The 26,637-nt window shown below is 37.8% G+C and overlaps 1 protein-coding gene across 2 annotated transcripts; it reads right to left on the reverse strand.

Annotated features, from left to right (window-relative positions):
* Positions 1 to 2,388: 2,388 nt before the first annotated feature.
* On the reverse strand, positions 2,389 to 21,803 carry LOC118809695 (pancreatic secretory granule membrane major glycoprotein GP2-like). Of its 2 annotated transcripts, none has more exons than XM_036573219.1 (13): positions 21,765 to 21,803; positions 14,246 to 14,302; positions 13,204 to 13,227; positions 12,171 to 12,191; positions 12,041 to 12,067; positions 10,270 to 10,290; positions 9,185 to 9,205; positions 7,968 to 8,078; positions 7,556 to 7,740; positions 5,443 to 5,600; positions 5,108 to 5,353; positions 3,695 to 3,857; positions 2,389 to 3,512 (listed from the first exon to the last, which is right to left on the reverse strand). In XM_036573219.1, exons 2-13 carry the CDS (start codon positions 14,289 to 14,291, stop codon positions 3,423 to 3,425), a joined length of 1,113 nt encoding a protein of 370 aa, XP_036429112.1. In that variant the 5' UTR covers positions 14,292 to 14,302; positions 21,765 to 21,803; the 3' UTR covers positions 2,389 to 3,422. The 2 variants fall into 2 exon arrangements, with proteins under 2 accessions (XP_036429112.1, XP_036429113.1); XM_036573220.1 differs by having other exon boundaries at positions 21,755 to 21,800.
* Positions 21,804 to 26,637: the final 4,834 nt, after the last annotated feature.

Here is a 26,637-nt window from a genome sequence, read left to right on the forward strand (position 1 = left end):
TTTAGCAAGGTTAAACTGAGGTACATATTTGGCAAATCCAGAACACAAGGATCTGATAAATCCGTGTTTAAAACTGGAAGTAAATGCAGCTCTTTGTGTTAGAATCCTTTCATCTAAACCTTTTGCAGAGTGATATTAATCTCAATAAGAAACTAGCCATACAGGAACTCCCCAGAGACACTGATATCATCATTAAACTTGCTGATAAAAGAAGGTAAAAGTGTCTCACAGAACATGGCTGGTTATAAAAAAGAGGCATACTGCCACCTGGATGACGAGCAATTTTGTAGGAAACTAAAGGAATTCAACTTCAGAATTTCAGAATTTAAATGTCACAGACGTGGAACTGGAACGTAATTGGATGAGCTTTATTTACTGTAAACATCCTGTAATCCCTGTTTTCTACATGCAACCTCAAATCCATAAGCACTTTATAGGCCTTTATAGTTAGTAGTGACTTCCTTTTGGTGCCCATATGTTCTTCCATTGTATATACAGGACTCTACTGGTGTCAAATAATAAAATTGGCCATTCTTCAAGCTTTTTGTGCTCAGTGGTCAGAATGGAAAGCTGATTTTGACTCTTTAAGGCAGGTGTGGGATGTTGGAAAGGCCCAGATTAAACTCTTTGGTCAACAATACACCTCCTGTGCTACAGCAGAAAGACAAGAAGTGTTAACAGCCCTTGAACATAATATAGCTCAGATAGAACAACAAAACTGTAGAGGCTCAAAGAGTCAGAGAACTGACCCGATGTGAAAACACCAGAAATTAGGGACACATTTGTGTTTAATTACCAGACCCTGCATGTAGGTAGAACTGCCCACACGCTGCTCCAAACTAAATATATCTAGATGTCTAATAAATTCTATAGTATTGCTGTGTATGAGTTATCAATATGCAGGTTAAAGTCCCCAGAGAGAGGAGACTTTATCATAGTTTGTGGATACAACTGATGCTAGGTCAGCAATTTCTGCCAAAATTTACTATTTGGCTTGGGGGGTCTATATTTTGCAATTATTAACATAGAAGTGTCTCTAAATAGGTGGACCGCAACATACTGAAAAGATATAATTTCACCAAGAGTGGTGATTAAACTGCCGCAGTATTGTGAGAATTGTTTGTACTATATCATAACTAATAGAAGCTTTAGTATTTTGACAGCAGAGAAAGAGGGGAATTGTAAAAATTGAGGAGCCATTGTTTATGTTATTAAAAGCTATTAGCTGTCTGCTGTCGACACTACTTACCTGTCTGTTGTTTACCACCATTATGTCCACTCAAGCCTGGTGCAGAACCTTCTCTGTTCTCGAACAAGTTAATAGAACCATGGTGCCTCGGTTGTAATCCGTCCCTGCGGTAGAAGGCCGGTCATTCCCCTCTAGGTACTCCAGGTACTCACATAGCCAAAGCCCTTGTTATTGCACCAGGCTTAGAGCCAACAGTGGAGCGAGTAGAGCCTGCTGAACATCTCGCCTCCTGGACAGAGGTCCTGAGATGACGATCCCGGCCTCTGTCCCTTCTTAATGGTGTCTAGATGTAATCTGAAATCCTCCTTTTGGACGTTTCTCTGATGAGATGAAATGGTGTTCACCCCCATGTGATTGATCACGGTGCCGACGTCCTCGTGTTTGCTCAGAACCATGGCAAACAGCTTGGAGATATCCAAGATCTGGACACCTGGAAAACAAGAGATAGTAGCATTACCACTAAAGCAAGTTACTTTACTGTTGATGGAGTTTTCAAAGAATAAAACACTGACCTGAGTTGTTGTCTGTGGCGCTGAGGCAGGCGTAGAGCTGAGGGCTTTGAACTGGTCACTGGAGGTGAAGTCTTTTCTAGTAGCTATTTCCTGTTTTGCGTAGATCAACAGTCTTTTCTCTTGAATTCTCCACTCTTCCATTACATCCTACATGGAGCATCTGTCATCATGATCTCAGGATCTTTTAACCTGCTTATCTCTAAATCTGCCATGTACTCATACCGAATTTCTTAGCTGCCATGGTTTGTTATCTCTATCATCCAGAGGTTTGGCAGCAATTTCATATCAGTCTTGAATCTTTTCTCTGTATCCATGTGATACTGTTGTAATCCCACTTTTGTACATTTGTAAGAGCCCAGAGGAGGATGAGTTCCCTCCGCTTATCCTTCTGGGTCATGAGGGGAGCTGGAGCCTATTCCAGTGGTCATTGCCGAGAATGCAGGAAACACCCTGGACAGGTCGCCGGTCCATTGCAGGGGGGTAACAGGCGGAAATTACGCCTTTCGTAGCAGAGCTATGAATTTAAAGGGACGTTTCGATTGCAAATATTAGTTAATTGTTTGGTAAAGATGTTAAAAATTGCATTATAGTGTTTGTGGGAATTATATTTTAGCATATAAGATTTTATTTCTCACTGGTAAAAATTCAAGCCTTTTTACACTTCATTAGTTTTACATGTAGTCATTTTTCCCACACAACTGAAAACTGACATGCTGAAATTCTAACTACTATGGCAAGCCTTTTTAGCTTTTATTTCCTATTTGTCTTAATCTCAGGCATTTAATGAAAATTTAATTTCCACTAGCAAGAAATTTGTATTTACTAGCAAGTATCATTTTCACATATGTAAACTGAATTCCTTTGTAAAATCCATTGGAAACTGAAACATAGGATTAAAAACTAAAACTGCTTGTAACAAAATCAATTTGAACCTACAATTAGAATTTCAACACGTCAAATGACTCCACTTGGATTACAAGCTAAACCTGTTTTCCACACGCAAGAGGCTGATTTCACCTTTAAACTGTTTTCCGGGGAAAACTACCACCAGCATTCTTCAGGGGTAATTTTTCTGCAAGAGTGCTTCCTGTTATGAATCGCTATGACCATATGTAAATTAAGCAAAAGAACAGCCACGCGTCACATCATGCAAGTGGTAAAACTCACTGGTAGTCCTTGTTTATAAATCAGCAAACAGGTTACCTCCACACTATTTGCTCTTAACGTTAGTTTTATGAATCTGGCCCATGATCTCTTAAAGGGTTATACAAATATTTGACTTGATGTATAAGGTACCTACATGCTGTAGCCCTTTAGCAGCCACCAAGAACTAGACCTCATCAGATGTTTGGTGTAACAGTAAACACATTAGCTCCATATACGCTGTTGAAAAAACCTATTGGCAGTCCCTGCAGATCCTTTAACATATCCAAGTTTTTGACATACACAAGCCATATTGCAATGAACATTTGAACAACACGTAGTGCTTGAGAAATTTATTGTCATTGCTTATGCTTAACAGAATTAAGGCAGTAAAGTACAGCAAAATCACATATGTATTTCTGATTATAAGGAAAAGAGTAAATAATTACTTCACTTTGATTAATTACAGATTAAACAATAGAGCTATATTATAATAAATGGAGCTTTCAAACAGTAAATCAGAAGCCCATGCTAATGGCAGCTGTGTCATGGAAGTCCAAAGATCTGCGTTTCCTTGAACCATGTTCCCCATGGTGACGATTGCATGACTGAGAAAGGAAATAAAAGTTAGTGCACTTGATAAGCGGAAGTGAAATATTTTGGTGTATCCTTTTATTTTAGCTATTCTTTTGTGAAATAAACAAAACAAACTGTCTAAATTCCCACACTGCTTTCAAAAGTAAGGCATGTAAGCTCATTTTAGTAAAGAACTGGTCAAATGACTGCTCACCCGTGCGCAACGACCACTCGTCCGCAGGCACAGGTGAACCTTGCAGTGCAGGAAGATGTGTTCAGACTGGTGAGTGAAGGTGAACATCCTGAAGGAGAAGCGGCTGGATGTCGAGACTCCGTTCTGCAGCACCCTCACTGAGTCATCCCTACGGCTGGGACACCTGGAGAATGAAAGAAGAATTGAAGATTTGTGACGAAGACTACAGAGAGGGAACAACAGATCATGGCAGGAGTCTCAAAATACTGTCCCCAGAAAGCACAATGTGGCCCGGCACTTTTTCTAGAATGTAGGTTTAACTTTGGCCCAAACGTCACCTTTTCATTTTTCTGCTGCTAAATATTAAATAGCAGATTAAATAGTAGATTTGCTTCCACATAAGCTACATAAAATCAGCTGCTTACGATGTAAAAGCCAAAAAAGAGCTCCAGAGGAACCATTCAAATTGTAACCGGACACAGCATGAACACCACACACTGAGCAGGCATGGTTGTAGCTCAACCATAATCACTTTATTCTCATTTAGACTGATAGCTAGTCACATCTGCCTTTGTAGATTCAATCATGACCAAGCCATATATACACCATGTCAGAATTTAAATACGGGATTATCAAATCTACTGAGAATGCAGATTAACCGCTTTCTTCTGCCAACACTTAATTCGCAATTACTTTAGAGACTCCAATGCTATTCCAATAATAATCCCTTATAATTCTACTTGATTTAATTGAACACAAATATGTACTTAACATCATGTATTTTTACTGCTAGTAGTATTACTATCTACTTCCTGTACCGCCAACAGGAACAATTCTCTAGAATGTCATTCTATGCTGTAGCACTAAGATTTCCATTCACTGGAACTAAGGGGCCAGCCCAAACCATGAAAACAACCCTAGACCATTATCCCTCCTCCACCAAACTATGGAGGTGTGGTTTAACTCCAGCTGTCCCTTAGCATTGTTCAAAGAGATCTGACCTAGAGGCAGGTTGGAAGTTTGTAGTGAGAGCCGAGGGCTCTTTTAATTAGCTAAAAATGCATTTTTAAAAATTTAAATTAAAAACAAAAAAAGTATGAAAGCTGGTATATAAATAAATTTTATGGAACCAGGCTCGTGACCGGAAGGTCGCTGGTTCGATCCCCTGAGCCGACAGTACGTGACTGAAGTGCCCTTGAGCAAGACACCTAACCCCCAACTGCGCCCCGGGTGCTGTGGATAGGGCTGCCCCCTGCTCTGGGGAAGCGTGCTCACTGCCCCCTAGTGTGTGTACATTCACTAGTGTGTATGTGGTGTTTCACTGCACGGATGGGTTAAATGCAGAGGTGAAATTTCCCCATTGTGGGACTAATAATGGTCTCTTAATCTAAAATTTATAACTCTGAAGCAAGCTAGTTCAGATGTTTCTCTTACTCATTAACGATCAGGTCCCAGCGAACATTGTCGGTGATGTCATTGTGTGGAGTTGCCCAGCAGTTGTCCAGCACAAGGGAGAACTGTTGTCTGTCGACTCCTTCCACCTCCACGCCCACAAAGACATGGTGGTTCACTTCAAGCTCAAAATCACCACCGTAAGAATGTGTGAATGAAGCATCTTTGTAGGGCACCATGCGGATCTGGTATGTGCCCTCTTCACCTGGCAGATCCTTGTAGACCACACTGTGGACAAAAACATTTGCCAAATGTTTAAAGAACTTTTAACCAAGACTTATGCAAAGATGAGATGTTGGTGACAGAAACATTGCTACCTCTCCTTGGCCAAGATGGACATGGGCATGGAGATGCTTTTGATAAGTGGGTACACACAGGAGAAGTTAATGGCCAGCCAGCTGTCACGACTGATCAAATGAACCGGGCCGTAAACCATCTGAACGGCGTTCTTGTAGATGAAGTGTGTTTTGTTAGTCTAGAGACAGAGAGAGGATCGGATTTTATGAAATGTAATTATTGCTAGTCATAATCGTTTCCTGGTGAAATCATGGAAGTTGTTGATGATCTTTCCTTATATTTATTCTTGCACACTTGAATCATAAAAAACATACACTTGTTTAAATCACAAATCTTATTTTTGAAGTCCTGAAACCTGCAGGAAAAGTATCTAGAAGTATTTAGATGTTCTTCCTTTACAACTTCATGTAGCAAAACATGGGCTCTGGTTTTCTTGCCAGTGCCAGAAATTCAAACAAAATCTTTGCAATATAATATCAGTTAAATAAGACAAAGAGAAAATTGCTTTGTGATGTGATTAATGATTAAGTGTGAATTTGACTTAAAGACAACTGATACATACAGTGGGCTTAAGGAAAAGTAATTTTCAGTTTGTGTTCTGATCTCACGAGCTATGAGGCTAATTGATTTTATTTGAAGAAATCCTTATTAACCCATAGTAGTAAACCACTGTGCTACCAACATGGCAGGATCTTCCACTAAGGTTAACTGGGCGAGTGCCCTGGTGGGATTTATACAAAAGGGCCTTTAGTACATATAAGAACAAACAATACTGAATCAGGAAAAATCCTGAGTTTTACTGAAAAAATAATATAAATTTTACAGCCGCCTACCAGATTGATCAACCAACCTGACGTATTTCCAACAGAAAAGTGATTTGCTGTTTGCTAACTAATTTTCTTGTGTTTTCTAGTGTTGTCATTGTATTGTGGCCAAAAAAATTACTGGCCAATCAAATTCTTGCACACAATCAATGGTGGTTGGGGGGTGGGCATGGTCATTCTAACCCCTTTGTTGTTGGCTGGAGGTTAACACAATCACATTGCCACCCTGCTGAAACTCCGTGCCACCCCTTTGCCACCTCTAGAGGCGCTACAGCCCACAACACAATGACGCACACTCTAATCCCACCCAATTCTCTTTTCTGAACCCTCCAATCACTGATCAACAGCTGTCACTTTCTGGCATTACCTCAGTCAAGCATTAGCAGTTCCTGACTGAACCATTTCCAAAGCCAAAACGTCAAAAAAAACCAAACTTTTCTCTTTTAGTTGTGCCCGTCGTAAGTAAACGCTTTATAGGAAAGGGTGTTGCTGGTTAAACCTGCTGTGCATCTTGCAGCCATTTCAACTATAGTGCTTTATTCATTTGCTTTCTCCAGTGGACTCTCCTCAGTGGACTCATAAATGTGCGACGCAAGGTTGGCTACATTGTTTTTTGCCATACAATGACGTTGGCCTACAAAATGTTTTATACATTTTTTTGAAGTGTGCATGTCTGATGGGGGGTGACCAAATGCATATAATTAGAGTTATTTTGTTTTGACTAAAATTATTATATATGCCAATCTCTTGGCAAAGAGATCTCAAATATAGTTTATATGTAGAAATAAGGGGAGATTCACTCGAAAGAAGCCCTGAATATTCTGTAATAACTCTCGCTAGGATGAAGCAATGTGCAATGTGCTCCTCAGTGTATGGAGCTTTGAACAAACTGGGATGCCCCTGCGTCGGAGCGATGAGGTAGGTGCCGGACAGCCGTCACGACATTTAACCTCTGTTTGCAACTTCCGGGTGCAGACCCCCCCGTACCCCTTCATGTGTCTGGCAGAAAATATAGATCCACTTCCAGCACCGCATGTAATGCAATCGATTACACATACGTCAAGGTGTGTAGTGTATTTTTTTGTTCAGATTGATTCATTCTAACGGGAGTTACAACAGAATATTCAAGGCCTCTTTCAAGTGAATCTCCCTGTATAACACATGTAAAATGTCCAAAAATAAGGATCAGCAAAAAAATCTTTACAATTGTTAGAAATGGGAGCAAAAAATTACTAAAGATTGGATTAGACTAACAGAAAAAATCTTGTGTAGAAATTCTTATTTTCTTCGGCAGGAGAAACTGTTGTACCTCCAGAGTTGTGCCACAGACGTGCTCATGGTTGTCGAAATGGAAATCCACCCTGCCGTCCTTGATCATCCCTTTGCAGTGGCGATCATTCAGGTGGAGGTACTCGGCAGGAAATCCAGCATCAAAGAGCTGACAGCGGGACAGAGACACCGATCCAGAGCTGCTCTGACATGACTCATGGACATCTGAGAAAAATGGAGCAAACGGAGTCAACAGCCAAAATGACAATATAATGACAAGGTGAAGGAATTTTTGAGCTGAAGATTTCAGAAAATGCCAGAACTTCAGAGAATAACACTAAGAAAGGGGCTCACAGTGCACGTAGTACCATAGGATAAATGTAAAAGGGAACTAACTACGACTAAACTAGGGGTAACAAATAACTGAACAAAGAAATGTAAATAACACGTACCAAAAGAATCAGGGTTGGGCTTTGGATTGTGCCTTCCACAAGCGCAGCCAAAATGGCCATTTCTCTCCTTACACACCTCGTTCCGGGTGCAGTGCAGATGCTCACACCTTTCTAATGAGAGACAGACACCCCACAATCGCATCAATAAACTGGGAGTGTGTAATTTTTAAACACAAGTCAGTCTTTAATTAAGAAAAAACAAGATGGAGCAACTTGGTGTTTAATGAAAGCACCTGATCCACACCAGATCAGTTCCACAAAGATTTCAGATTTCATAATACAGCTGGAATGGGCTTGTTTTGAAATACTTTATTATGAAAGGCTGATTTATGAACCAGAGATGTTCTGTGCCACCTCTCCCATTTAACAATTAACTTAGGGAACATGACCCTGTCAGAGTGAGACAAGAAATACTTCTTTGTTGCTTTTTACCCTGCACCGTATGTCCTATGACCTGACATGATTGCTTTAATAAAAAAAGTTTACAATACAATGACCCCTCTTAGACCCTCTGCTGACCTGACCCTATGACCACCTCCTTGTTTCTACGCTCATTGTCCATTTTATCAGCTCCACTTACTATATAGGTGCACTTTGTAGTTCTACAGTTACAGACTGTAGTCCATCTGTTTCTCTGAATACTTTGTTAGCCCCCTTTTACCCTGTTCTTCAGTGGTCAGGACCCCCATGGACCCTCACAGAGCAGGTACTATTTGGGTGGTGGATCATTCTCAGCACTGCAGTGACACTGATGTGGTGGTGGTGGTGTGTTAGTGTGTGTTGTGCTGGTACGAGTGGCTCAGACACAGCAGTGCTGCTGGAGTTCATAATGTTATGCCTGATCGGTGTATCTCCCTACTGGCTGGCTTAGTCTTTCTAGTAACTGATACTGAAACTTGGCTTGTAGACGTTCACACCCAGGCCATCCAGTTCCGTGACCTAGATAGGGCTGACTAGGCAGGGCTCCCATTAGAAGCATCACTGGCATCTTGCCTTAATCCTTCTCTCAATTAAAGAGTAGTAGGACAAGCCATGCTCCTTTCTAAACACTGATGCTTTTCTATTCTCAGAGCGATGAGTTCAGTTACTGGGGAGCCCTTTATCAACTCAAGGTTCTGGAGCCCAGTTCACAAGAAAATGCTTTGCTCCAACATTTGTTCACAATGTGCAGAGAAATGTTATTATTATCTTAAGGAAGGAAATTCCAGTCAACTTACCGTGTTCATATTCCTCATCGTCTAATGTCAGAGAGAGAGAGAGAGAGAGAGACAAAGAGAGAGAGAGGGAGGCAAAAAGAGTTAAAACAGCGAACCACAAATTACTGATTAACCGCCTCATCATATTAAATATATATCTGAAATTTATACTTTTCAACACGCTTGAAGAAGTAGATTTTCTAAAGAATGTATAGATATCAATGGAGGCCCATTCCCACCAGTTAAAATGACAAACTCTACCACCTAATTATTAGTTTTTTGCTATGCCATAAATTTAATACACTTTAAGTCATCTTTTTGAGATACTTTCTCGTTATTTTCAGACATAAAATCGTTATTTTGAGATACTACCCCATTAATTTGAGATGATAAGTCATTATTTTGAGATACAATCTCATTATTTTGATTATTTTTTACATGCTTACATTTATTTAGATTTTCATCTCAAATGCATAAAACATCTCAAAATATAGAGACAGTCTCTCAAAATAATGACTTAGTATCTCAAACTAATGAGACAGTACCTCAAAATACTGTGATGGAATGGCGGCCTGTCATCATAGGAGGATAATGTGTCTCAAAATTATGACTTAGTATCTCAAAATAGTGAGGTAGTGTCTCAAAATAATGCGATAGTGTCTCAGAAAAGTGACTTAATATTGTAAAATAGTGAGGTAGTGTCTTAAAATAATTAGATAGTGTCTCAGATGAATTACTTAGTATCTTATAACAATGAGAAAGTGTTCCAAAATAATGACTTAGAGTATGAGTATTTAAAAATAATGAGATTGTGTCTGACTTCATATTGCAAAGTATGATGTACTATTGCAAAATAATGGCATAGCAAGTCAGTTCATAAGGAAAAATTAGTAATTAGTAATAACTCACTGAAAATAAGTGAACACATCCTCTACAGGCAATACATTTTTGCACATTTTAATGCACAATTACTGTTTATTTGCTGAGTTTAACATACTGGGAAAATAAAGCATAAAAGGTGGCCTGTGCTTGATGTTGAATTCCAGCAAATAAACAGAAAGTGTGTTTAATCAAATTTGCACACAAGGAAATGACATTTAACTTACCGTATCCTCCTGACCCCTCGCCTAATGTTAAGAGGAGGAGACAAACAGAGAGAGTCTGACTGAATGAACCATAAACTACTGATTCACTCCACTTCTTTGTAATGTACTCTTCATATTAATACCCTTCAACATCATTCAAAAACTTTATGAGAATATGATTAACTAAATGTGATTTAACTGTATGAGACGCTACGCTAACATTAGCCAGAGTGACTTTAACTTCTGGAGATGTTCAGTTACACAACACACATAAGTTACTACAGGCTGATCTACAACACAGCTATGATATAAATATGAGTTTAACAGATTATGCCTGTAAAATGCAAACCCATAACTTGTTTTTTATTTGATCACTCGTAATGTTGTCAGCATGCTTTATTTCCAGCTGCTCAGGTTAGGTAACGTGATAAGCTCCTTAGCTGGCTATATTAGCAATCAATGAGAAATGAATGGTAGTTAAACAGTTGTGTTCTGTGTTACCAGCACATTATGGGGTACAACAAGCATAAGAAAGTTTACTGTAAGAGTCCGATTAGCTGGGGTTTGGTCAGGGGTAACCTTTGCACTAGGCAAAGGAAGGCAGCCACCTAGGGCCCCATGAGAACCAAACCTTGTATCTCCAAAAATGTAACTTTACAGAATAAGGAAAAATGTTCTTGGATTTTAATAGAAGTTGATGGAGAAATTATTTTTTCCAAGTAATTTTGGACCATTTCTGTTAGTCCAATCATCACAAGATTTTGAGCCAAAATATAGAGCAGCTGGCCTTTTCAAACTATGCCAAAAAATGAAATACAAGGTTTTGTCCCAACAGCAACAACATGTGTATATATCGCTGTTGTCGGAAACAAAAGATTGTATCTCCGTTTTTGTCATTTTACAGTTTTTGACCTAATTTAAAAGCACCTGTTGCCCTTTACATTGTTTGTAAATTTCTTGATGAATGCACCAAAAGAAATGGCTTAAAATAGCTTAGAAAAAAGTCTGGTTCCATTGACTTACATTGCAAGAAAAGTAGGTTTTTTCCTTCTCCTGTAAAGTTACCATTTTGGAGATACAAGGTTTTGTTCTGACAACAGTGATGTATATATACATATATATATATTATATATATATATATATATATATATATATATATATATATATATATATATATATTATATATATATATATTTTACACAGGCCTACCCAAAAACTTATTTCCACCTACTCTCTACCAGTTTATTTTAAGGCTACTAAACTTATTTCTGGACATTTTTTACTTGTTTGAGGCAATTTTAAAAAGTACCATCATATCAATATATTGGCATATAATTTTACATGGTTCAAATATAAATATAAATGATGCAAAATTATCTGCCAATATAGTGAGATAGATTTGTTTGATAAAATTACTTAAAATAAGTAATAAAAATCTGGAAAACATGCAACAATCTGAACATGGAAATCTCAAATCTCAAAAAAACCTAAACACTAGATTTACTTGCCATGGTGACATGTTTTGCAGTGTGTGTGTAAATACACATACACACACACACACACACACACACATTATCTAAAGCATGTCTTTGACTGTGGCAGGAAACCCACACAGACATGGGGAGAACATGCAAACTCCACACAGAAACTCTGGTCGCCTGGCCAGGGAATCGAACCCAGGCCCTTCAAGGTGTATGGCGACAGCATTAGTGTTTCTAAATCAAAATGCACAGAAATTTGATGTAGTCTTTTATTCAATCTAATTTACACAAGGAAATGATATTTAACTTACCATCTTCAAATCCTCCTGACCCGTGTTCTAATGTGTGCGTGAGAGAGAGAGAGAGAGAGAGAGAGAATGAATACTGTGTGACAGTCTTTTCTTTTTTAATTTGTACACAAGGAAACAACATTTAACTTACCGTTTCTTCCTGACCCATCGCCTAATGTTAAGAGGGGGAGAGAAACAGAGAGAGTTTGACTGAATGAACTGTAAACTACTGATTCACCTCCACTTCTTTGCAAATGTACGAGTTTCTTTACAGCATATTAACTATAATGCCACATTTAAGCTAAAGCTTCCTCCAGATTTCATTTCATCACCAGCAGGTCAGCTTGGTTTCTCATTCTAGCAAATAAATAAGTTTAAGACATGAAGAAGTTTTTATATATGACAACATAAGCTTGTTAGCTGACCTACTTTGTGGTTTTCTGGTCTTTCTACAGTTAGATTGGCTCATGAATGGAAACTGTTTCCAGCCCTAATGAATAAAAACTGTAATGTTAGCTAAAGATATCAAACTCTGTGAACCTGGTGGTGGAGTAACCACTGAACATTGGAACACATTTCTTGTACGTTTATTAATAGTGAGATATACTGCATGGTTTCTCATATTTAATGTTAATTTGTTCAAATCTATTCTACACTCCACTATAATCAATTCTTTCAGTTTCTCCAGGGCAAAAAACATTGTGGTTGGAATGTGATTATATGTTATTATCTCCACCCAAGCAACTACATTGCACTGTGTATAATTAAAGTTAATGAATAGGTGAGAAGTGGTTGGATCACTCCACAATAGAATGTCTAAGGGAAGCTGGTAGAATGTGGTAGAACGTGAACTTGTGGGCACGAACCACTGAACACATCTACTGTACGTGTAGGAACACGAGACATTAATTAATACTGTTTTTAGAAAGATTTATTAATAAATAACTAAAGGCTGTTTTTGAAGCTTGGTCAGCTAATGAGTCTCATAGGATCAACAAAGATTAGACTGTTTAACTGTTTACCGAGCAATTTATTAGGTCGAACTGACAAACTTTTTTTTTTATTTTACAGTGTGGACATGATGGAAAAGAATCTGAAGAGGGTTTATAAATGGAGTGCATTTAAATTAATCATGTAAATTAATATTTCCTTTTTTATAATTTGGTACATGTCAGTTAACTTACCAAATGAGGAGTTCACCATCTCACCTAATTTTAAAGAGAGACAGAGAGAGAGAGAGAGAGAGAGAGAGAGAATTAATGAACCTGACTGACCTCCACAACCTCATAAATGTGACATTTATTAAACATATACAGTGGAAATCTGAGAAAGAAACATAAGGAAATCTGATATATGAATTTCAAATATATGACAAATACGAGCATATATATGGATTTCTGTTATATAAAGTGGCCAGTGGGAGGAAGAAAAAGGTCAGTGTTTCTAATAAAGTGGACAGTGAGTGGAAGTACAAGGCGGGTGTTTCTAATAAAGTGGCCAGTGAGTGGAAGCACAAGGTGGGTGTTCCTAATAAAGTGGCCAGTGAGTGGAAGCACAAGGTGGGTTTTTCTAATAAAGTGGCCAATGAGTGGAAGTACAAGGTGGGTGTTTCTGATAAAGTGGACAGTGAGTGGAAGAACAAGGTAGGTGTTTCTAATAAAGTGGCCAGTGCGAGGAAGCACAAGGTAGGTGTTTCTAAAAAGTGGCCAGTGAGTGGAAGCACAAGTTAGGTGTTTCTAATAAAGTGGGCAGTGAGTGGAAGTACAAGGCAGGTGTTTCTAATAAAGTGGCCAGTGAGTGGAAGTATAAGGCGGGTGTTTCTAATAAAGTGGACAGTGAGTGGAAGTACAAGGCAGGTATTTCTAAAAAAGTGGCCAGTGAGTGGAAGTACAAGTTAGGTGTTTCTAATAAAGTGGCCAGTGAGTGGAAGTACAAGGTAGGTGTTTCTAATAAAGTGGCCAGTGAGTGGAAGCCCAAGGTGGGTGTTTCTAATAAAGTGGCCAGTGCAAGGAAGCGCAAGGTGGGTGTTTCTAATAAAGTTGCAAGTGAGTGTTTCTAATAAAGTGGACGGTTAGCGTATTTTACAATACAATACAAAGGCAAACATGCTTTACTAGATAATCTAATGACAGATAGAATCAGTATAAATGTAAACAAAGCCTAGTAGCAGACACTCCGGTGACCTTTAACCTCCCTTCTGCTGTAACGTTCAGTGAATTGACTTACTCATAAAGAGCAGGACGGTCAAGCACAGGGGAAGCAGCGACCTCATTTTGGGTTAATCTACAACACAGAAAGGGAAACAGAATGTATGTAAATACAGGTTCTTATTTCACAAAAGAATCAGTGCATATATACAAACAACTGTGCATGAGCTAATGAGCTAATGTTAATGATAATGAGCTGATCAGCTGTTTGTCCTTCATCATATTTAACACTGTCTTTTAGTTCTGAGCCATTTTTACAATGGAGACCCTACATGCTCATTAACATACAATAAAGATAGGACATTATCTCTTTACCGTTACAGCTGTTTTTATTTTTGTGTAATTTGCACATCTAAAATCCTCAATATTACTATGGCACACATCCAAGGGTTATTAACATCAGTAAGACAGTTCTGTATACTGTACTGTATACCTTACTTATAGTACAGTAACAGTCGTCCAACATGTTCACTGTCACATGTGCCCAGATGACAGTACTGTGACAAGCAGAAAAGCCTGATGACTAAAAATTGCAGTGTTAGTTAAGTTATAAAAGATTGTGAACTTGGTGGTGGAGTGGACAGAACATGGAAACAATCTCCTATGAGTTTATTAACAGCAAGATACACTGCATGATTTATTTTATTTCATGCTCATTTTTTTTCGAATCTGTTCCGCGTTCCACCATGATCATCTCTTTCTGTTTCTCCAGTGAGAAAAACATTGTGGTTAGATGATTGTCTAGAGAATGGTATGTATTTCAAAGGCGTTGCTGTCACACAGACTCATCCAGTGTCTGCCACTTAGCAACATTCTTAGAATTTCTCTTTGATCTAATCAGAGCACAAAGTGTTTTACTTGTTGTGAAGAGTATCAACTTATTAACTCAAGCATTTACACTATGCTGTGCATAGTGAGTTAATGATGTAGTGAGTAAGAGGTGGAGGAACAGCGGGCATGAACCACTGAACCAACCTCCTGTAAATTTATAGATAAAAGATGCTTAAATATACTTTCTTTCAAGTAAATTCAATTAATTTCATTAAACTTTTCTTTTATTTCACATCCTTTTCTTGTATTTTTTTGCAGGATTTTGTTTTAATGTATTCTGCATTCCAAAACTGTTCCTTTATATAAACATAAAATATATATATACGCATATATGTAAGGGCTCATCATGTGGTAACAAGTAAATTAACTATTATTCAACCTGAATGAATTTAACAGGAACGATTCTTTCAGTGTAATTTTTTGAGTTGAATAAAACAAGTTCAGTTGGTTGTTACTACATGTAAGATCTGAAAAGCCATTTTTTAGTGTGTGTATATATATATATATATGCACTAAAATATATATATACATCTAAGATCTGACAAGCCATTTTTTAGTGTGTGTGTATATATATATATATATATATATATATATATATATATATACGCACTAAAATATATATATATATATATATAATATATATATATATATACACACACTAAGAAATGGCTTGTCAGATCTTACATGTAGTAACAAGCAACTGAACTTGTTTTATTCAACTCAAAAAATTAATAAATCAAATAAATATATCAAATAAATAAATCATCAATTAATTATTTGTTAACTTATTGAAAACACTCACACGTGCTTTTAGTATGTTTTTTTCAAATAAATAAATTTATATTATTAGTCTTTTCTTGTATTTCATCTTTTGGTATTTTTGTAATCTATCTGTTCCACATTTTAAAACTATTTCCTTTCAGTGGGTAAAAGAAACCACTGAGGTTTCTAAGACGAATTTCAAAGACAGTCTTGTAACGAGGAACAAGGAAACCTGAATCGCGCAGATGCCGCACGTGTTTCCATAAATAGAAAGCAGGGCAGGAAAGTTCATTTTCCAGCATGCGGAAAGTTTATCTGTTCTTTTAGCACCGTGTGATTTCGATTTTTTGTACTGCTGGAATTCAGTAAACTAATAAACAGATGACACTTATCAAAACTGTATCAGCTCATATTTGGTGCATCTTAACACTGACACTGTAATAGAGCAAACAACAGCAAAATAAACAGGAGCAAAGTGTTGCTGTACAGAATCCTACTCTTTGTTTTAATCCAAATAAATGAAGTCTGTTTTGCATAAAACCCAATCTACTCCACACGTTACTCACCTATTTTAAGTTCAGGGAACGGTATTGATAATTCTCTATGCTCAAATGGCATTTTTGAGTTGAAACAACTTATTGCAATGCAGTCTGTTGCCAGTGGCAACTTTGAAACCTCATATTCGACAAATGATACTGCACGGCTGCAGCTTTCTCATTTCCCACTAATGTAACTCTGCTGAGTGACACTAAGTTTACCTAAAAGACCTGTCTGTCAGGTTGACACAATCTCATCACTATTTCCTGCCTCTGGCTCCATCTATTTTCACGCTGGGCATTTCTTTGCTTTTTTTCTGACTTACTGTCAATGTGTTTATATTCCACCCACACTACTTTCCCTTAGGCGTCTAATTTCACATATTTGCTTAAATGCCTGTACTTGTGTCACTGGCTTAAAGGGCGCACTGGCATCCTCCCTGCTGCTGAGTGTGTCCTACACTGGTGGGGCTCTACAGTGACCAGAGTTAACCAGTTAGTGTTTGGCCAAGTTGTCAATACTACTTATGTAATTAGCTTTTTAAGGTATTCAACTACGTCATTAAGACGACCATGTCAGCTCTAACCAGAGACTTACAGAGAGGAGGATTTACCACTCTAAAGTCTTCTCAAACACTAGAGGGCGCTCCCGAGCGAGTCTAGAATGAATGGGTTAAGATGGAGCATTTGAGCAAAATCATAGTTTATAAATGCTGAAACATTTTTAATGTAAAAGAACACATTCATTTCCTGAACACTGAACAGGATAAAACATTTTAACACTGCTGTTATATTTTTAAGAGCTTTTGAACTTTTAAATGAGTTATAGGAATTTAAAACGACATCTCATGACGTCAGTGAGCATGAACAGCCAATGAGCTGCTCCGCTCGCCAACCAATCAGCACACAGTAGCAGTAATGCTAAACAATCAGCACTCAATAGCAGTAATGCTAGCATTCTGCTGCCCAAAACCTGTTTGCTTAAAAAAAAAAAAAGTAAATATACAGGTAAGATTTCTTTCTTTTTTTAGTGAAATACATTCTTCTACTTTCTAAAATGAAAGGAAAGTTCTGGTTCAGTGATTAGAAACTATTTAAACTTTTCGTTTTTAGCCATTTAGCTAGATTCACCCCCATTCATTGAGGATTTGCTTGCGGGCGCCCTCTGGCGAAAAACAGGAAGAAGCCAAGCTCCTCATAAACCGGCTCTACTGTAACTCTGCCTGCGCTCTGATAGAGCTCGTCTCATCACTGTCACTGCATTTACAACCCCGCAAGTGGATAAAAACAAAGCAAAATAGGCCAGAAAGACCACTAAAATGATGTAAAGACATGCAGATGCTTTAAACACAGACTCCGGAAAACGCTGAGGAGATTAGCTTGGTGGATTTGTAACTATAACCTGCATTTCTCCAGAGTCCAGAGCATTTCCAGTGTGTGAAATTTCATAAAACTAAAAAAGTGGCTGTTAATGTGCAGCACAGCGAAGCTATAATCAGCCATCTAAGCTGCTGATCGCGCCGTCGCATCCCAAACCACACACTTCTGCACTTCACCTACTACACTAATGAGAGCACTTCTAATGGTATAAGCACTATCATTGTACACTACGTAGTGAGCTGGTATGCGGTTTGGAACGCGAAGATAATAATAATAATCTCAGCCATTTAGATTACAGTTTTCGGTTCATCACCACAAAGACGAATCAAATGAAATCAAGTCAGTACAGTTAAATACTTTGGTTCATGTGCTTTACAAGTTAAAAAGTGTTTAAAAACGTGTTTTACTGCCTTCGCTGGATCGGTTATGGCTTTGTTACGTCATCATAAAACAGTCACAGCACCGCTGAATGAACCTGAAATTAGACACTGGCTTATAAGCATAGTTTTTCTCCTCAAAGGCATTACTTGGAATAGTAGGAATATCCATTTTAAGAATAAATCTCTCTTTTTTTAAAAAATGGTTTGATAATAATATTATATTAGTGAAACAACTTTTGAATGCTGATGGATTTTTGTTGACGTAGTGAATTTCTTAATAAATTTGGAGAGCCAGTCACAACTAAAGAATACGCCATAGTTTTTGACGCTGTACCACAACAAATGTTACAGCTTCTTAAGCGTTCAGCAAATAGTGATATGGATGTCATAGGGATGTCATAGGGTCTTTTTATTGGGGACACTGATATCCTTAAATATAAATGTACAAATAGGTATAGTAGGAAAGTAATATCTGATGAAAGAATTTACAAACAACCATATTGGTCTTTTGTATTTGGGAACATAAATTGGAATACAGTATAGACAATTTGTGATAAATATTGTATGAATAATAAAATAAAGGAAGTGACATTTAACATTTTACACAACATCCACCCTGTTAAAAGTGTTTTAGAGAGATTTAGAAGTATTAATGAATATCCTGCACCTTTTGTGGCTTAGAAAAGGAAACAATTATTGATCTGTTTTACCAATGTACTCATACTGAAGTGTTTCGAATTGATGCGGAAAACTTTGTGAGAAGAAAGACTATTGACAGATTAGATGTTTAAGTATTTCTTTTTGTACAATACTTAATTATTATGGGTACGTATCCTTTACATAAGAAGAGATGGTCTGATTATAAGCCAAACTTTACACATTTCCTCTGTGAGCTGAAGGAATATGGCACTTCTTTAAAAAATATAACAAACAAGAAAGCAAAAAGGACTTTGGAATTATATGTTGATTATGATTTATTGAACGTGTAAGCACACCCCTGGCTGTTGGTTGTCGTAAGTGATGTTATTGTATGAATCCTTTCATTCAAAAAAAAAAAAGAATGAACTTGGAATTTAATTTGAGATTTCAGGTTAAAATCAAAATCAGAACGTTACAGTTGCGGAAAGATGCGTTCATGATACATGATTAAGTTATTCTAACATGCAGTGTTTAGTCTCTTGTGCACATTGAACTTAAACTTTTGTAACTTTTTAACTTTTTTAGGGAAACTATTAACCTGATATTTTTAGGAACTTATATTAACTTGTTTGAGCTTACAGTCAGAGCCGGTTTATGAGGAGCCTGGCCACTTCCTACTTCCCCATTATATCAAAAATTGGACCAGCAAACAGCAGAGGGCACCCACGAGGGAGTCCTCAATGAATGGGAGTAAAAGTTAAAAAAGTTAAAATAGTTTCTAATCACTTATCCAGAACTATCTTCTTTCCAGTCAAATTGGTGGGTGATGTAATTTTAAACCCTTATAATAAAAGAAGCTGAACTCACAGTTTTTCTACTGAAAGTCGACCCATTTTTCCACAAATCTGGGCTATAAACTATAATCAGATGGCGTCTCTTCAGTGATCTGCTCTGTAAAAATTATTTATATAAAATAATACAAAGAGCGTCTAAGATTTTTGGCTTTCAGCAGTAAATTGTAAGCATATAGCAATATGTGTATGATCATAAAACACGTTCTGTTAATTTGAGGGGAGGTTTTAAAATAAATAAATAAATAAATAAATAAGATACAAATTTACATTTATTTCATGCAGTTACTGAATAATTTGCCTTATGATTTGGTCATGTAAATTCAGATGAACAAACCAAAATATATCCTGGAGAATAAGAGGTTAAGTGTTTATAAACTATGATTTTGCTGAAATGCTCCATATCAACTCATTCATTTTGGACTCGCTCAGGAGCGCCCTCTAGCGTTTGAGAAACTCGGAAGACATTACAGAGTGGAAATTCTCCTCTCTACAAGTTCTCTGTTATAGTCTCCTCCCAGAGATTAGGACTTTTCTTCATACAGCGTTCTCAGAGACTCGGCTCATTGGCTGGAAAAGCAGCCAAGTGTCCAATCTAAATCCAATCCTACAGCAGATATTCTACATACACTTCTGGAGTCAAAATGTAAACTGTGCCGCAAAGTTTAACAAGCATGTTGGTTCCACTCAGTTTCATCACTCAGTTCAGACGGATGAATGTCATCTCTGCAGGTTTGTTGAAGGACTTTGAGGCAGCATGTGCTTTTCAGCTGTTCTATGGTGCCTCCAAATTCCCAATATACTGTGATTGCAGGGTGTGAACAGGGGGAGGCGCTGTTGCTGCACTAATCCAGCTTTGCCTTGGCTGAACTGCACACTTAAAAAGATGCTTCTTCAAGGGTTCTTTAGCAAAGACAATAGTTCTATATAGAACTTTGAACACTCAAAGAACCATTTGCCTGATAAAATGGTTCTTTGCACAGACTGTCATAGAATGTTTTGTACATGGTTCTACATGGCACCAAAAAGGTTCTTCTACAATCACAAACTTGACATTGTGACAATAGCAGAACCCATTTTCAAAAAGGTTCTATATAGAATCATATGTAACATACTTTCAGTCAATCTGAAGAACCATTTCACCAGGCAAAGAACCATTTAAGCGTGAAATGGTTCTACATTTAACTCATTGTTCGAAATAGAAAAACAGTGAATAGTAAAATGACTAATTTCACAAATGCTAAGTACTAATCTGCATGTTTGAATAACAGTTGGTCTAAGACAGAGGAGACAGGGTCACTACACTTCAGCACCGCTGCCTGATTTGCTCCTGTTGGAAGTGGATGGACAGCACGGGCGTCGTATTAGATCTACACCTGATACAAACGATGAAGAGGCAGATCATCTTTTTCTTTTTTGGTGAATATTCTGCCTATTTCTGCTCTGAAGGTTCTTGATGAACAGACATTTTGGAGGTTTCCAGAACAATAGTGAATTAGTATTTAGTAAATCTTAGATGTCCTGCCTGTCCTGCAGCCCAAGCTCCTGATATAAAGAGTAAACCTAAAGCCCTAAATTAGATTTTACAAGCCTGAATCACAATTACATCCTCAAAAAGGTTTAAAATAATTATAATAATAATAATTATTATTATCAAAAGTAGTAGTAGTAGCTGCAATGATGGTACACTCATAGTTTACTATTATTATTATTATTATTATTATTATTATCATCATCATCATCATCATCATTAGTATTTATTATTAAAATGAGTAGTAGTAGCAGTAGTAGTAGTGGCAACGGTAGTATAATCGTAGTTGATTATTATTAACATTATTATTATTAATAATATTAATAATAATAATAATAATAAAATTAGTAGTAGTAGCAGTAGTAGTAGCAATGGTGCTAAACTCATAGTTTACAATTATAATTTAATAATTATTAAAATTAGTAGTAGCAGTAGTATAACAACAGTAGTATAATCATAGTTTTCTATTATTATTATTATTATTATTAAAGTTAGTAGTAATAGAAGTAGTAGTGGTAGTATAATTTTTTTTACTATTAATATTATTATTAGTAGTATTTTTATCATTACTACTGCACTATGATTTTAAAAATACAACTAAAAGTCAGTGGAACACACAATGTCTTACTGAGTTGCAGTCTGGTAGCGCTGTGTCTGGAGCAATGCGACAGCTGATGAGTGGAGCATCACTGTTTGCCTGTATTTATACGTGCTACGGCAGCTGAAATATGTAGTTGTCAATCAAGATGAACCTGCTGCGGCGGGAAAATTATTTCTCTTTTGATAAGCACATGATACCACCCTCACTCTACACCCCCTGAGGAGTTCGGAATCAGCTCACACGACATCACTATGAAGTATGACCTGTTTCCTCCTCATCAAGCCCTCTGGCACTGGAGGAGAGGAGGCCCATCACCATGTCAGTATAGCAGGGTGAGCCTTAAGCTTCTTAATTATTGTGCTTAATTACAGTGCTTTCACTACATAACATGATATCTTGACATATGCAATCATCTTAGGTCGATATGTCTAATATTAGTAATTTTAAGTTTTATTGTAAGAGAATTATAAGAGTATTTAACTTCTATACATGTTAGAAGTGGCAGTATGGCTTAGTGCAGGGGTGTCCAAACTTCAGTGTCAAAGACATCCAGTTCACACCAAGTAAAAATAGAAATATTATTTACAAAATGATTAAAAATATAAAATTTCCAAAATAGGAATAATACAACCATTTTGAAACAAACCAAGTGTCCATTCTGACAATTTGATGCCAGCAGAGTTACAGCATGTGTGTTTATGCAGAGTACAATGTCTCAATGCTTAGAACTGGACCTTTCTGTTTGCTACTGTTTCCTCTCACTGCATAAAAGATTCAAAACGTTCATTCTTTGTTTCACGTCTGTTGATATTAAATTTGTTAGTCATTTGAAATATGAGGCACATTCACTGTGACTCTTCAATGTTACGTTTGTGCTTTGTGGCGGTAGTTTTGACCAAATGTCATTCGGTAATGACATTAAGTTGCAGGGCTAGTCAGAGAAGAAAGGCTCTTATACTTGAGCTAAGAATGTTAACAGTGCAGCACATTACATTGTAATTCTACAGTACTGCTTCCACCATCAGCTGAAAGGAAAATCTGCAATGTAATGGTTGGCGAGCCACTTATACTTAAAATCTATCTGCAGGCCGCATTTGGACCTGGGGCTGCACTTTGGACACCCCTGGCTTAGTACATCTGTGTACTGGTGTCACAATACTACTGAAATCATGCAATCCAGAGATACAGCAATATAAGCCATACATCAATTCTGGGCCTGAGCTCATCTCAGATGGTCTGAAAGACAGTGGAAATGTATGCTGTGGTCAGATGAGTCCATGTTTCAGCATGTTTTTGGGGAAAAACAGACGTATCTGTGGGAACAATGCAAGTCCATTATAATGTCAAATTGGAGCTATATTGTAATGACTACGGTATGCTTGCACCTGTACACATTCTCTGTGTGCCATTCACACTACACAGAAATAGCACTTGTGAAACAGGCCTTGACTCACATCAATCATTCTCTGTATGAAAATAAAAGAAATAGCTTTTGACATTTTCATATTTGTCATTGTGGTATTTAGGTGGGGTTCATTCTTGTGCAGTTATTTCGGTAGGTGAGGGTGGCCTGAAGCACTTTTGTTTCTTTCCCCAGAAGTAATTTTCATTACAGATCATTTTCAGTTCCTCATATGAGATTTTGTATTCAAACATTTTTCTGTAAGCAAATAACAAGCAGAACCAATAAAATGTGTGTTTGCATGACAGTGACATTGTGCACGTGAGTTTAGGTATGGATGTATGGATGTCTGTGTTACTGTATAAAGCACTATTCTGACGGGATTAGTTTTACATGAGGAGGTGAGGTAATGTCACTTTTTACAGGCGTTTCTCAGTGGTTTTATTCCAGCCCTGATTTGGCAATGTCGGTCGCTTTTACCGACTGCACGATCCTGCTTCAGTAAATACGATGGCGTTTTAGGGTCACTGTTAATAAAAATAAAAACAGTAGACTTGAAGAAAAAAGTGCTACTATTTCAAGAAAGAAAATCATACAATTTCGAATATAAAGTCATAAAATTTCAAGAAAAAAAGTCGTAATATTTCGAGAAGAAAGTTATATTTTGAGAAAAAAGTGGGCTAACTGAAGGGGGCTGCTGTACTGTAGGGGGGCTGCCATAACGCATTGGGGTCTCGGTTGCTGTAGTGGCACCAGAGGCTACCTAATTCTCCCGACTCTCCTGAATGCTCGCTCCAGCACTGTTACAATTATACAATGAATTGTAGGTCAAAGTAAAAGAAATAAAGAAAACATGAGTTTTCAAAAATGGAGCAAAAAAATGAATTAAAAGCTACAGAGAAAACGGGGCTCCTAACAACCACCTGGAAGACCTGGTAGACACCAAAACTGCCCCCATCAGATAAACAGCACTTAAAGCTTTCATCTTTGAGAAAGAGAAGAAAATCAAGCTGCTTCAGATCTTTTAATTCTTATTCATGTTTGACACATTATTTTCTTGATGTCTGTGGCAGCTAGCTAAAAGGGAGGATTTGGGGTTAAAATCTATTGGTCTTTATCAAAACATGTTGGTACCTGTAAAAAAAGAAACTGATCTGCTGTCTTTAGGTATTGGCTTATATACTGGATTGAAAAGACTATCGATGATCGATTGCTCATGCCTGTGTCAGCCAAGCTGTGCCTCTCTTTATTCGCTATAAAGACAGAGAAGAGAAAGCACAACGGAGAGTTTGTCCTTTAATTATCTTCCCTTTTACAGATAAAAACACACAAAGCATAAACATTTCTTTCTAGGAACAAGTTGAATCCAGTATATAGCCATACTTAATGTGTGTTCTGTGATGGAAAAGCGTTTTGTATGTAGTTAAATATGTTCGTTGTTGTGAGCGGTGAAATGGCTAAGCGCCTAAACCTCCCATGGTTAGCAAAAGACCACGAGGTACACTGCGTGCTACGTTTATTAGAATAGTGTGTGCGAATGCCGAATACGGTTGGTTAAAAAGTAGTAACCTACATACTTCTGAATGTCAGATTGCAATGGTTGAAACATAGTAATTTACACATTATTGTAGTTGCATTTTGGTTTATAAGAGTTGAATGTGAATGGTTTAGAGGAAAAATAACAATTGACATGTTAATCCAATCTTTCCTGTGACGAGCTTGCCTGTTTTTGTTATGTTTTTGTTTTCATCGATTTCATGACGAAAAGATAAAGAAAGTATGAATGGAAAATACTGAATTTGGCACATGTAATGTAAGCATAAGCTAGATGTACATCTTGTACAATATGTATTTGAAATTCATTCGCTGTAAAGACAGAGAAGAGAAAGCACAACAGAGAGTTTGTCCTTTAATTATCTTCCCTTTTACAGGGCTACTACAATTTTGGAGGCACCGCTGGGATGTGTGTAAAGGGGGGCTAAGTCCATACCAGGCAGCAGTCTTCCTTGTTACGCACACCCTTTATAAACACCCAAGCCAGCAGCAGAGTGGGGTAGGACACTGAGGTGGAGGTGAAGTAGGCAGCTGACGGAGCAGTGCATGCACTTGAGGTACAAGGTGTGCTAGAGCCAGCAAAGTCCGGTCAGTATTAAAGTCGCTGTCCAGCCACAACAATACTACTCACTCACACTGCAGGAATGGATGCACTAATGGAGACTCAGGAGGAAACTGCTGAAATATTGTGCACATTATCCGGAGAGAAGCTCATAGTACTCAGCAGCTTCCTCGACATTCATAGTGGAGGTCTAGCAAGCAGTACACACCTGTCCCTCATATCCCTGATTAGTAATCATCTTGTGCAAAAGAAGCTAGGGGACTTAGAGAACTGTGGCACGGCTGAGCTCTTAAGTATTAGGGAAAAGTTGAACGAATTAGTGGCTGCTCCTATTATGAACACTGCTGAAGGAGAGTCAATGAGTAGTGAAAAAGAGAAACTCAAACACGAAATCAGTACATTACAATTACAATCATTAAAACAGAAACAGAGTGAAATAACTGCTCTCTCCAGTCACGACAGCAACTCTCCAGGAGATATGAATGCAATACAAATGGCTTCTGGAGTTAACCCTGCCAACTCTCAGTACATAGAACCAAGACAAACCCTTCAGCCAGTGTGGCATAGAGACTTATCTGGTCAAATCGGTGAACCTGGCCAAAAAGATAGATTATCATTCTCCAGTCTTGCTCGTCAGATTGAAACCGGACTGAATAAGGGCTATTCAGAGCAGGAAATCATTGATGCAGTAATCAGAGCTGTCACACCAGGGCTTCAGTTGCGCAGCTACTTAGAGGGGAAAGCAGACTTGACTTTGCCCACCCTCAGACGAATTCTTCGGTCTCACTATCAAGAGAAAGGGGCAACAGATTTATATAAACAGCTCACTACAGAAGCTCAGCGCAGTAAAGAGTCACCACAAAGCGTCCTAATACGCACGCTGGACTTAAGGCAGAACATTCTGTTTGCCTCTCAAGAAGCTGAGTCTGGACTAAAATATGATCCTGCCCTTGTTCAAAGCATGTTTCTACATGCTGTTCTCACTGGGTTGCAAAGTGACCGTATTCAGCATGATCTTCAGCCATACCTCTTAGACCCCAACATTACGGATGAAGTGCTTCTTGAAAGATTAAACATAGCATGCACAAATGAAACAGAAAAACAAAACAAACGTAAAGCATGTGGGTCCGACCGCACTGCTACTGTCAGTTGTGCACAGTTAGGAGAACACTCCTCTGAACTGAAGTGCCATGCTAAACAGACGAAACAAGATATTTGGTCACAACTAAGAAGTCTCAGTGAGGACACTGCACAAATTAAAGAGACAATAGAGCAACCTGTATCGGTACCTCAGCAATGTTTTGCAGTCTCCGGTCAGAAATCAGAAGTGTTCGCAACACAACCATCTTCAAAAGATCTACCTCAGAGTTACCAGCGGTCAC

Source organism: Colossoma macropomum, unplaced genomic scaffold, assembly GCF_904425465.1.
Source record: "Colossoma macropomum unplaced genomic scaffold, Colossoma_macropomum, whole genome shotgun sequence".
Taxonomy (NCBI): domain Eukaryota; kingdom Metazoa; phylum Chordata; class Actinopteri; order Characiformes; family Serrasalmidae; genus Colossoma; species Colossoma macropomum.

What these genes read in the sequence shown, in the direction of transcription:
- LOC118809695 (XM_036573219.1), bottom strand. Translation starts at nt 14,291, where the DNA reads ATGAGGTCGCTGCTTCCCCTGTGCTTGACCGTCCTGCTCTTTATGA. An exon ending in GTCAGGAGGATTTGAAGATG is followed by an intron (nt 10,291 to 12,040) that starts GTAAGTTAAATA and finishes TCTTAACATTAG; the next exon opens with GCGAGGGGTCAGGAGGATAC. An exon ending in TCCATCTTGGCCAAGGAGAG is followed by an intron (nt 5,354 to 5,442) that starts GTAGCAATGTTT and finishes TTTTGTCCACAG; the next exon opens with TGTGGTCTACAAGGATCTGC.